Consider the following 13,720-nt stretch of genomic DNA (forward strand, 5'->3'; position numbering starts at 1 on the left):
CTGGGTCTTGTTCGGAGGCCATACTCAATTAAATTAAAGCCAGAGGCTGTGCCCTTCTCTCTCCACACACCACGCAGAGTCCCTCTGCCGCTTATGGGAAAAGTGAAGGAGGAGATAGACCGCATGGAGAAGATGGGCGTGATCACCAAGATTGTGGAGCCAACTGAGTGGTGCGCCGGGATGGTGGTGGTGCCGAAGAAAGCAGGTACTGTTCGCATTTGTGTGGATTTCACAAAGATGAATGAGTCTGTATCCAGAGAAAAGTTTATCCTACCCTCTGTCGAGCACACTCTGGGCATGCTAGCGGGCGCAACAGTATTCAGCAAATTAGATGCCAATATGGGCTTTTGGCAAGTGCCATTGACAAAAGAGTCTGCCAAATATACCACCTTCATCACGCCTTTTGGGCGCTACTATTTCAACCGGCTTCATTTTGGCATAGCTTCGGCCCCCGAACATTTTCAAAGGATGATGATGACAGAAGTGACCGGTGGCCTGGAAGGGGTACTGTGTCACATGGATGACATCCTGGTCTGGGGACAGACGCAGGATGAGCACGATATGCGGCTACATGCGGTGCTAGAGAAGGCACAAAAGGCCGGCATTACACTCAACATGGACAAATGTGAGCTCACACGCCACACAGTCAGATTCCTTGGTCACGTGATTTCAGCAGATGGTGTAAAGCCAGATCCAGAGAAGACGAGAGCTGTACAAGAGATGGATGCACCCAAAAATGTCAGCGAACTCTGAAGTTTTCTGGGCATGATTAATCAGCTGGGTCGCCTCTTGCCTAACCTGGCTGAAAAGGACAAAGTTCTACGAGACCTGCTGTCCAAGAAGAACCACTGGTACTGGGGGACAGAGCAGCAGGCCGCCTTTGATCAGTTAAAAACAGAGCTGTCATCCACACCAGTGCTCGCACTATACAACCCAAACAGCACACTAAAAATTTCTGCTGATGCCTCTTCATATGGCCTGGGGGCAGTCCTGCTGCAGAAGAGCGATACTGGTTGGTCACCCGTTGCATATGCGTCCAGGTCAATGTCGCCAACCGAGCAGCGCTATGCTCAGGTAGAGAAGGAGGCATTGGCTGCAACGTGGGCGTGCGAAAGGTTCAGCTGTTTCATCCTGGGAAGACCATTCGAGCTGGAAACGGACCATAAGTCGTTGGTGAGTCTGCTGGGAGGGAAAGCTTTGGATGACCTCCCACCAAGAATCCAAAGATTTAGAATGAGACTGATGCGGTACAACTATACAGTCAACCATGTCCCTGGTAAAAGCCTGTGGACAGCCGACACCTTATCTCGTGCTCCTCTGAGAGTCGCAAGAGCACACACAGATACAAGCCTACTAGAGGACACCAACATCTATGTGGACTCTATCATCAGCAACATCCCTGTCAGTGGAGATTATCTGGGCAGCCTACGTGAGCACCTGAAGGCGGACAGCACATGCTCTGCACTGATGGAGTACTGCACAGGCGGCTGGCCTGACAAAAGCCAACTGCAGGGAGAACTGAGACATTACTGGGCTGATAGAGCAGTACTGACTGTGCACGATGGACTGCTGCTGCGGGGCACGAGGCTCGTCATCCCATCAGCATTACAAGGTGACGTGCTGCAGAGGCTGCATGAGGGACACCTAGGGGTGACAAAGTGCAGGAGCCGAGCCCAACAGACGGTATGGTGGCCAGGACTCAGTAGCCAGCTGAATGACTTGCTGCTAAGATGTAGGACCTGCATTCAAGAAAGGAACGTCAAAGAGCCGCTGATGCCAACGGAGATGCCAGACAGGCCTTGGCAAACCTTGGGAGCTGACTTGTTCACACTGAAAGGCAAGACCTATCTACTTGTTGTAGATTATTTCTCCAGATATGTAGAAATTGCACTTCTGTCACCCACAAGGTCTACTGACGTGGTGGTGCACCTGAAGTCCATGTTTTCATGGCATGGAATATGTGAATTTTTCAAAAGTGACAATGGACCCCAGTTTTCCGGTAGCCACTTTAAAGCCTTTGCAGCAGAGTACGGCTTTGTGCACATCACAAGCAGCCCCAAGTTTCCTCAGAGCAATGGGGAGGCTGAACGCGCTGTACAGACAGTGAAAAACCTGCTAACAAAGGCATCAGACCCGTATCTTGCATTGCTGGCATACAGAGCAACCCCTCTACAGAACGGTTATAGCCCAGCCGAGCTGTTAATGGGGCGCCGCCTCCGCACTACAGTTCCTGCCCTTCCAACCCTGCTGAATCCAGCTTTGCCTGACTACATCGTGCTGGAGGCCAAAGAAAGGGAGAAGAGGAGGAACGACGCGAGATCCTTCAATAAGAGACACGGAGCAAGACTCCTGGAGCCACTCGTACCTGGGGAAGATGTGTGGATCACCGATGCACGAGTCCAGGGCACAGTGCTATCTACACATAACACCCCTCGCTCTTATATAGTCCAGGGGCCTCAGGGCACACTGAGGAGGAACCGACATCACCTGGTGCCACTGCAGACCAACAGTGGGGTAGTCGACGCTGATGAGCCACAGGGGGGAGAAGATTCACCTACAGCAGAGCCAGCTTCACCAGTGACAACATCACACAGCAGAGAGGGCCCCACCGCAGAGACCGTGCGGACCAGGTGTGGCAGAGAGGTTAGGATGCCAAAGAGACTTGAGATGTGATTTATGATGTGTTTTTTGTTAAAAAAAAAAAAAGGAGTGGAATGTGATTGTGAAGTGATTGTGAAGTTGTTCTGCTTTACTGTTTACAGTTATCTGAAACCTGAGTTCATATTTTGAAAAACACACCTGCAATAGTTCACAGCATGGTATTGTGTACGTTATTTATTTCTGTTTTGCATACTTGACACAGGGACAGATCAGGGACAGGTCTTCCTGCAAAAGGGCAGAATAAACCCCTTAAGACCTGCAGAGACAAAGGTAGTCTACCCTTTGTTCTCTAAGAAAGGGAGATGTGGTATTATGTGTAATAGGTAAGGGATGCTTTTATTTTGAAGTACGGGGGGAGTGACGTCTGTATGGTTGTGTGGGAATAGCGGGAGTTCTGGTTCATGCAGCTCTCATGAGAGTGATGTTACTGTAGCTTGCACAGTGCTAAATAAAGATACTTCGATTACGTCGTTGCACGAACCTTATATGAAAAACACGACAGCGCCTAATTATGTATTCCTCTGTATGTACTAAAACTGCCCATGAAAGTGCACGTCTATTTTGCGCCTAAATATTTCCGCCTTGTAAAAGCAGGTGTTAAATGCGATTTGCTGTTAAATGCATCTATAAGAGAATCATTCAAAGACAACAAAATCGCTAATTAGACCACCAGTTTTGCGTCTTTGTAGGCCTACTACATCAAAAGCAACCTACTTTCGGTGGCTTTTCGAATGTTTACTTTCACTTTCACGCCATCCGCTTAAACTTTCCTACTTGTTAGATTTGATAAATCTTCCATAGCCTACGTGCACAAGTAAGCCTAGTTTGAGTAGAACTACTGCTCTAAATTATCTTCCTGCTTGTTGACATTATGCATTGTATTATTTCATGATCGCTAAACGTCGGATTCCTTTTAATGTTGTCATCAGTTAACTTCATTCAACTGCGCTTCTGATTGACGTGTCGTTCAGTTGTTGTCCTTCGCAAACTGCGTTAGGGGGCGGAGAACGGCGCAGATTACCTAACGAATTTCAGGATTGGTAAATAGGACGTAAACTGAAGTATGATAGCGTGTGCTTTCTGCGTGTTGGCCTTGGCGCAAAAAAACGTTACGATCGCTATTCTTAGCACATCTGGCCCAGAGTATTTTGTGCTGTCGGTACAAAAAAAACGAAAACAATAGTTTTTTACCTAGCTTGAGTTGCTGCAGCAACAGTTAAAGCTTCCAGGCAACTACAGCACTAGACTATGGGGGCATGTTCATGAGTCCCCATACTCATGCCCCCATAGTGTAGCATTGTAGCTGCCTGGATGCATTAACAGTACTTGGTGACCTTGAGAAACAGAGATTCTCATTTTACTCATTGGTACACTGTTGAAGGTCTAATCCTGAATTACATTCCAAAAGGTTCTACCTTACCAAAACCTCCTTCTCAAACCTTGAGTTGCAAACGTTTAGGTTTTCTGGAGAAAAAGAATACATAGTATTCTCAGTAGGTAGCAGTTTCCTTACTTTGGCTACATTGCCATTTCAATTCGTGCATTTAATAGTACAACACTAATGTTGTAGTGTGCAACTGATACCTTCTGTAATGAAAAGTTACAAAAAGTACTTTAAATTCAAATTTGATCAAAACAGACCTTACCTTCCAATTACTTCCAGTCCAAGTGGTCGTTTCCTCTTTTTGCCGGCATAAACAGAGGAGGTACGGGTATCATCTGTAGTCTCATAGAGACTCTCTTCTTTCATTGGAACACTCATTTTCCAAGATGTAGCTCCCCAAAGCTGTATGACATTTCATTGATAGAAATACAATTAATACAGAAATATTGTGCAGGATGTAAGGATGTAATGGCCTCTCATAATCTGCATGTCAGGTCATCATAGTTGCTATGGTATTATCAGGGCTGTGGGAGTGGCCATAGAGAGTGTGGGACTATGATCGCACACTCCAGGCTGCTAGAGGGCGCAGGGGGCCTTATAGTCCCAGGAGAGGGAGGAGGGGGCTGGGGGCATATCTAAGTTCAAAAGGCGAATAGCCTCAAAGGTAAAGGTCGCCTTCCTCCTGTTGGTCCTAGCAAGAGCACAGCACAGATGCCTGCCAGAGGGCAGCCATTCAAAAACTCCATGTAAAGCATGAGTAGAGTCTTCAAAGATAGAGTTGGCTTTCCTTAGTGTAGCCTTATCATACAGTGATGTCAGTGACTGAAGAGGGTGGCCAATGATCTTAGAACATGTGTGCACAATGCTCTGGGGGTGTTTCTTATTTTTGATAGAGAGGGAGGGAAACCAGCATATAGATGAAAAAATGTGTTACGATAACTATAACAATAACGATAAAAACGTCCCCACTGGCCAACGATAAGAAAAGTCTCTCCTCATGTTAATGAAAGTGATGGCTAGAATATTATGGGTTCTGATTGGCTGTCAACAACGATATTGTTTTTCATGTTGTTATCGTTATAGTTTACTGTATGTGTGAACGTTGTCATTCATATTAACGAGAGCGATATTTGTTTATAGACAGTTATCGTTATCATTATTGTTCTTGGTGTGAACGGGCCTTTAGCCTATCAAGTCCAATGTCATGTTTTACCGTGTAATTACCTTCGCCAAGGAGGTTATGTTTTCATCAGGATTTGTTTGTCTGTTTGTTAGCAAGATTTCGAAGGATGGATTTCTATTAAATTCCAGGAGGTGGTTATGTTTTCGCTTAGCGGAGGTATTCTAGTATTCATATTTGTTCATGCTACCTTGCCATGTATTGTTCCGTCTGTTGACCTCTCACTCACTGGTTCTATTCTACCAGAAGAATCCTATGGGGTTGTAGCCTTTGATTTGCAGTCATTGGTTTCCCTTACAGAACATAACAGAACACCTAATGGATCTAGTCTGTCATGGCCAAATGTAGCCTAATTACAATGTAGGTGAATCACACAAGTAGTACAAACAAATTCAGTCAGTACTGTGGGTTTAATACTATCCGTTTATGAACTGACATCTGCAAAGCTAGTGTCCAGCTCATTACTGTAATAGACCTATGGCAAAGGACCTGATGAAACCCGTGAGTAGACTAGGCATTTTGATGGCGCATCTCCGAATATCATTTGCAGGGTAAACTGGTTCCTAGTTTAGGAGGAAATCCAGGGTTACTTGTACATGTAGAGGCAGTTTGTCTGAAATCTTTGACTGTCTGTACCCATCTAATATGCTTCTCATAACCTGCATGTCAGGTCATCATAGTTGTTACCGTGGTAATACCAGGGCTGTGGGCGTGGTCCTAGAAAGGAAGGGACTATCACACCGTCATGGCTGTGAAATATCATGCCCTTTTTGAGATCACAGATAAGATTTGTCCACTCCTCCCCTCTCCAAACTCCTGCAGGTTACTGAGCCTATTCATCCCTTTCCACAGCTGTATCTAATCAAACAGCATGCAGTCTGCACTCATGAACTAAGTGCTGGATGTTACACCTGCGGCAAGAGATAGAGATAGATAGATGGATACTTTATTGACCCCCAAGGGGAAATTCAAGGTAATTCAAGGCAAGGGAGTTGATGAAACCCAATACCTCACACGTGTGACTAGCCAGATTTCTTTTGTAGGCCTAAGCTAATAATTGCCTGGGACACCCAATCGTCGGCCAGGCACATCTAAAATATGTTTGGCTTTCACGCTGACCCTGATGAAGGCGTAGGCTAATACTATATCTACTGACGTTGGTAGAATATAACTTGAAGCATATTGAAGTTATGAATGTGCCATGACAGTTGTTCTTGGCTTCCATGCTTCCCATCACTTTGTCCACTTCGACCAATTGACACAGGCCACAAATATATTTTTGACACTTAAAAATATAGTGCAACATAGTTTTTTTTTCTGTTTGGGATCCCACCCGGTATGTCTCACTTTGTGAAATGTGCCACTAAAAACTCACAGGCTCAGGCTACCTTAATTACTATCTGTGGCCTACAGTATATGCCTCTATAGCCTGGGTTGAATTTCTTAATAGTTATTTTGTGTAGGCTATACGCTGAAGGGAAAACGTAGGCCTATAGTGCCTTCATGTCACATTGGATACAGATAGCCTATTCAGACCTCCAATAGAGGAAAAATTACTTGTCGGGTCAGATTTTTGCTCGGAGTCTCATGCGGATGTCTTGTCCCCCGAAGTAGGCCTATCCAACTTGACGTCACTGTCATATTCTCCAACCACGACGGCCTCCACACAAGAGGTGAACTTCACTCTCATTACAAACAGGCAAGGTAGGCTAATTTTTTTAGCACTAAATTAACAATAGCCTAGGCCACAGATCATCGACGCACCCGCCCTATACATTTTTCTTGTTCAACCAACAGCTCCTGTTCCAATAACGTATGCGTATCCTGTAAACTGTTTATTTTCCGAGCTGGTGTCATGAACATACCTTTTTCGGAGGTCGGGATTTTAAAGTCGGGTATTCCGAGTGAAGGCATAGCGCGTTCCCAAATCGAAAGTGAAACCGAGTCGATTGTTCTGCACGATCTGAATCTTTGTGTAGCCTATAAATATTAGTCTATTAAGCTACAGGACACTGGAATTGGCTGAAATGCAGTACAATTAGCCATTGCCTATTGATCCATGACAAGATTATCTAGCCTACTCTAGCCTATCCAATTTAGCGTCCAACTTCCACACAACGTCAAGTAGCCTAGCATTCGCGAATGATAGGCTATTACGTAGCCTAGCGTAGGCTACCGGGCAAGTTCGCCAAAATAAGTTTTTAAAGCCGATATCTAGGATAGGCTATACTACTTACCGTCCACTCGTCACCATTGCAGGCTTGATGGCTGTGACAGGCAGGCAGGCAGGCAATTTCTAGCCTAGGCTACTTTACCTTCGAAAAATAAACACCGACGACACGCAGGCTCTGTATTGTAGGCCTATTGGTTTTTAAGTTTTGAAGAAAAAAAAAAAAAAGAATAGCAGTAGCCCATGGGAAATGTCCATCAACCTCCACAGGGATCGGGTGTGTGAAATAATGACACTTGGTCAAGTAAAGGCAAATATTGTTAAGGCGAAGCAAGGTAGCCTACATAATCAGAAACCACTTCCTAGAGACCGCCGTCATGTCATCCGGCACAAGCTTCCTTGGTACACTGCTTTCATAAGCATTACGGTTCCCCATTGACTCCCATTGATTCTGACTGACCATTTCGAAGGAAAACGTCAATTATGTGCTGATGTAGCAGGGTTGGTTATGTTTCCCTGAATTTCCCCACTTTTCCCTGCATATTCGATGCAATCTTGCAGTTTCCCACGCCTCTGGGGTACAGTAGGTAGTAGGGGGGTGTGGCTTGGGTGTGGCAGAAGTTGGTTCCCGCGTTGGAGACCCCTTTAAGGTTCCATGTAGCCCCCTCCTCTGTCTCTGTTGCAACTATCCTGAGGCAGAGGTATGTGTCTTATTGAAATGTGCGTTGTCTTTTGTTTTATGATTTTCTGTCATGCATTCATAATGTGTTGTATAATATGCATGAGACATACTGTAAGAAGACATGCGTTTTAATGTGTGCCGACCATGCACACATTACGTTTAAATTAATTTGTCCTTTCGCTGCAGCCGGTTAGCGGCTTGTGGTGTACTGAGTGGTTTACCTGATCTGTTTGGCAGGAGCTGTGATGCGCCTGGCTCGCTCCATGCCTGAATATTTTCTTGTTTTCTCCCGATATCTCAGGTATGCCATGTAGCCTATTGCATAATGTTGGAAAACATTTGTATGTAAACTGTACACTGCCGTGCAACTGTAATTGTTTGTCGTGCGTCTCTGTTGCAACTATCCTGAGGCAGAGGAGCTGTGATGCGCCTGGCTCGCTCCATGCCTGAATATTTTCTTGTTTTCTCCCGATATCTCAGAGCAATAAACTTAAAGCAACAAAAGTTCCAGTTGGTTGTGGCGTCCGTCCTTTTACACACAACGCAGAGTGATCGAGGGAGGGGAGAGACGACCTCTGTTACACTGAAACAAACGCCACTGACATATGATAGTAACCATTTCACTTTGATAATAACCTACATTTTTGTCCGACATAATACAGCAAGAATTTCGAAATTTTATCGACGCAACGTGGAGAAACTTAAGGGAGAACAAAAACATTACATCCGTGACCCACGTTCAATGGGATTCCCCATTGACCATGGATCACGAAAAACGGCAGCCGTTATTTCTTGAATGTCAGAGTAATGACATTCAAAATGGTACCTAAATAATACACCACCATACATAAAGTAACGAAGTATGAAAAGAAAAACACAATTCATCACATGGATCACCCAAACGACTTTGTGTCAATTTTCAACCTCGCGGCTTTTAATATCGTAATAATGGCTGTGAAATATTCCTTAACCACTAGATGGCGGCATGGCACAGCGCACTTTGCATGACACAGCAACTACGTCACAGCACTTTACTTCCTGTTTCATGGTTGCGGTGTCATCAAAGTGCGCTGTGCCATGCCGCCATCTAGTGGTTAAGTGAAATGGTTACTATCATATGTCAGCGGCGTTTGTTTCAGCACATAATTGATAGCCTGATAAACCAGCCTAAATGGATTGGATGTCTAATTTAGTCTGGCCTCGATCAATGGATACAACGGAACATTGTTGGTGAGCACAACCCGTTGTCTTTCAAACCGTGTCTGTGCCTATAGGCCAACGCTCCCTCAAAACCCCGCCCCAGAGCCCTCTGCCCCGCCCGCGTTGGTTCAAAACACATCTCTGCGTTGTGATTGGTTTAGTTGCCATCTGCCAGATTCAGGGCAGTGTTTTCAAAATGTTCAATGGACCGAGGCCAGACCCAAATGCAGGCAAAACATTTTGCCGTCCAGCAGTTGGCGCTGGTTTTCCAGGCTACATAATTGACGTTTTCCTTCGAAATGGTCAGTCAGAATCAATGGGAGTCAATGGGGAACCGTAATGCTTATGACAGCAGTGTACCAAGGAAGCTTGTGCCGGATGACATGACGGCGGTTTCCTGGAGTGGGACTCGATACAAATTAGCCACGCCCTGGCTACTGGAGAAAGGTGATACGATACGTGTAACCTAATCTACATGCACGTGCACTTGGATTTCTTTTATTCATTCCGTTCACTTAGCCTACTCATCCATCCCTCTACACTCACTGAATAATTCACTCATTCATTTGTTTTCAGATTTGTCTTCATTAAGGGCTGCTCAACAATCAGGAACCCTGTGCAGCCATCAGGAATAGGTGCCCTGCCTGGACACAAAGGAGCGCAGAACACCAACACACAGCTGTAACACATGCTATATTAGCATTGAGGACATTTCCTGTTGCCTTAAACTGGCTGTAAATGGCTATAGTCATGCTGATTGTTGATTTCCTTTGTTTTTTCCTGTTTACATTGTAGTGTATGTTGTGTGTGGTGTCTTAAGCTGCTGGGACCTTGAATTTCCCCTTCGGGATCAATAACGTATCTATCTAGTCGTATTTTTCTTGGTCTACTTCATAGGTGGGCCTACTTCATGCACTAAACTTTGCTCATAGGCGGACTTTGCATTTTACCCAGAAGGGCCTTGGAGTATTTGTTAGTTCACTTCTCTACAAGAAGTCAGATTTTCAATGTCTGAATGTGTTCTCATGTCTTACCCTTTAAGCATTAGTGATTTTGACAACATAGAAAAATAGATTTAATCCTGGTCATTCAAGGCCATATCGAGAATGCAAAAGCTCATTTTAACTTCACTTTACCTTTTTCTTTTCCATGATACAGTACTATGTGTCAAAATTAAAATTCCAACAGAAAATAAAATCTTGGACGTTTCATCTTCCACTGTGTAATTTAATTCCCAACATCCACAAAGCCTGTATGTGAATTACCAGCAGGTGGGGCTAGAACCACAGAAAAGACTGTGAAACAGTAAGCAGCTTGTACACTCCTTTGTGCTATGTGGTGTAGTAGTGTGACTGTTTGGACATGTTTCTGTAGTTATATAATCATGGAGACTTTTTTGATGACTTGTCTTCTTTCTTTCTCTCTGGTTGACTTGGCTATATCAAAAACTGGTCTCTCACTCTCTCCCTCATACACACACACACACACACACACACACACACACACACACACACACACACACACACACACACACACACACACACACACACAGCCATTAGATTTTGCGGAGGATGGATATCAAACAGTTTTCTCAGAGTGATTGTTGATTTTGTCTCTTTAAAAGTCCTTTCTTCCTCATTTTGTAATACATAATTTAATCACATAGCAGGCTATGTAGAATACCTCTTTGGTTCTAACACCCCCTCACTGACTGGTGAACACACACACAGGAAGGAAGCACTCACACAAGGACTGTCCCAGGACCAGGAGGATTAGCCAACGGAGGGAGCACTGGTGACGTGGACTCCTCATGTTACCATGAACACACGTTAAATAAGTGTGTTTACACTAGATTATAATACAAAGTCATTTCATTACATCCACTTAACTCTCATATTATTACATTTTGAGGTCTTCTAGAATATAACCATGTGCCACTTCTGCATTGATGTTTTTAGATAGACGAAAAACATAAAAATGTCGAGGTGTAGCAGACTGCCTCCCAGTGTCTGAAAAAAAGGCCCCCGGAACTCCGAGTGTTAAGAGCACTGAGATGTCAGACAGACCAAGCAGCAGATTGGTGGTCATTGGTTAGTGTGACCTACACATACTGTACAGTTGTAACCGTGTTTCGTGTTGGCTATACATACCTGTGTGGGAAGTTGCAGGCTACTGGCCTGTGTGTGTGCCAGAGTTTGTGTGGGTGTTTATTTAGCTTCTTTTCGTTAGTTTTGTTGCTGCTAGGTTTCAACATCTTTTATTTTGAAGTCTAATAAAACTCCAGGTCACTCGGCTATTTCCTGGTTTGGGTGTTTACCTTTCTGGTCAGTGAAGAAAGTGAAGACCTGGGCTTTAACTACGGCAGACGTAACAGCATGATTGATGAAGTCAACAGCTGGTACAATAGGACAGGGCATTTTTATTCAGGCTCTTCTCAGGACTTCAGAGTGATTACAGTGATCTCCTCACTCACGGGTTACAGTACAGTACTGTATTTTATACACATGAAGTACACAAGAATAGAGGCCTTTAGAGGAGAATGGAAAGAAACTATAAAAGTACAGTACAAATGTACAATTATAAAACATTTAAAGTCAAGTTATACATTTTAACAGGCACTGTCTTGTCAGCTGATACAGCTTTCATTCTGCTGTGGAATAATAAGTTTAAGAAACTGCTCCCTTGTGACCTATACAGTAAATCATTGCACAGAACCAACCAGCATCAGACACCATTACAGACACTGTGTACAATAACACAACACATAAAAGGACTGTAAGTGGGGACTTTTCACATTCGAAGTGACTAGTAAGGGATAATCAACGACGCGCCGTGTGTTTATAGGAAAATAATGCACGTTCGAAGTGGTAATAAGGACCCGACGCCGCAGGCGGAGGGGATTTTACACTTCGATAAGTGCATTATTTTCCTATAAACGCACGGCGCGGAGTTGATTATCCCGCTTATACCACTGCTACTATCACTTTCGTTTATATTGCCGCTGTCTTGGATACAACGTTGTTGTTTTTACCGTTACATTGACATTGGCAAATTAATATTCAAGTTTAATAAGCCCAAAAGTAGGGAACTACTTCATAGCCGTGCGGTATATAGAAAAATAATGCACGTTCCAAACAGCGCATCACAATAGGAAATTTGACCAAGCAGTGGATTAAACAATTAAACACATACTACAGTCCCTGGTCCCTGATGACCTTATCTAAATCACCATAAATTCATGAGGTCTCAGCACAACAACTACAGCCATTATTACAAACCAATGAAACAATGAATGAGAAGGAATAATACACTTATGTGCTGTGTATTCATCAGAACTACAGCTTCTTTTGTGTAATCACTTGCAGTAGCACCTCGTGGGGCTTTTCCACTGCAGGGTATTGTATAGCCGAGTCGAGCTGATATCATGCAATGGAAAAGCCCCTTTGGATTACAAGGCAAGCGTGCTAGCAAGTGAGCTAAAATCCATGAGGGCTAGCACCTTTTCCTAGCATGTGTAGGGTCAGAAGGGAGGTTTTCCTGATGTGTAACAGTGGCCATCTGGCAGGCCTACAGTAGCGTATACAGTAGCGATGCAGTATGTAGGCCTACCAGCTGGCCACCGTGCTTACTATTTGATAACCTAGCGTTTTCAAGCAAAATATGTCACCGAAGGCACCAGAGGACAAGACCAAATCCGGTGTTATGTGGTAACTGGCTTCCTATGTCAACTTGCTTTCTTGATGACGTTCCACGATTGATGACGTTTCTTCGACAGATGTGGCACCTTGATTTGTCAACTTTCTGATATAAACGGGAGACGAATGAATACAAATATGCATGACATCTTTAAATGTCAAAATTGGTTGTAGTGGGCTACGTGCACTGGATCATGAATATGCCATCAAAAAATTAATACCTAAATAAAGTAATTATAACTCCACGTGGGATTCGAACCAGCAATAAACTAGGCTGCAAGATTGACAGTTCATTACTCATCTACTCACGCCACAAACTATTTGTAGAATAAACGTGACGTGTAGGCTAGTTGAGTTATACCATGTATATCATGATTGTAGCAAGTTAACACGGCTGATCATGTTATCTTGCTACCGAGTTATCTTGCTATAACCCTATGTATTCGCCAGTAGGTGGCGAAAACACATTAATTATGTGCCCCTTAGCCTACACCATTGGTTCCCAAACTTTTCCCCCCATGGCACGGACCACCTTCTACGCCCTGACTTGGCTCGCATAACCCCACCGTCCGACGCATTACAAAGTAACACATTCTATTGACTCATTCCAGGCATCATGTTATATGCCACCTTTAAAAAAAAATTTTAAAAAAAACGTAACCTACTATGTAAATTAGTTCCTTTAATGTCATGTTTTCATATTATTATAACCTGATTAAAACATATTTATTTATTGATTAATTAATTA

At 43.9% G+C, this 13,720-nt stretch overlaps 1 protein-coding gene across 4 annotated transcripts in view; it reads right to left on the reverse strand.

Annotated features, from left to right (window-relative positions):
- The window catches only part of LOC134085910 (NACHT, LRR and PYD domains-containing protein 14-like), a 38,290-nt gene extending 30,536 nt beyond the window's left edge, over positions 1–7,754 (reverse strand). For all 4 annotated transcript variants that reach the window (XM_062539988.1, XM_062539984.1, XM_062539985.1 and 1 more), the window contains exons 1-2: positions 7,463–7,754; positions 4,308–4,447 (exon numbers count right to left, since the gene is read on the reverse strand). Coding sequence is in view for 3 of the 4 variants with exons in the window: in XM_062539984.1 (XP_062395968.1) it covers positions 4,308–4,423 (116 nt within the window). In the remaining variant the exon portion in view is untranslated. The remainder of the gene's footprint in view (positions 1–4,307; positions 4,448–7,462) is intronic.
- Positions 7,755–13,720: the final 5,966 nt, after the last annotated feature.

The sequence above is a fragment of the Sardina pilchardus genome, chromosome 1 (assembly GCF_963854185.1).
Source record: "Sardina pilchardus chromosome 1, fSarPil1.1, whole genome shotgun sequence".
In the NCBI taxonomy this organism is placed as follows: domain Eukaryota; kingdom Metazoa; phylum Chordata; class Actinopteri; order Clupeiformes; family Clupeidae; genus Sardina; species Sardina pilchardus.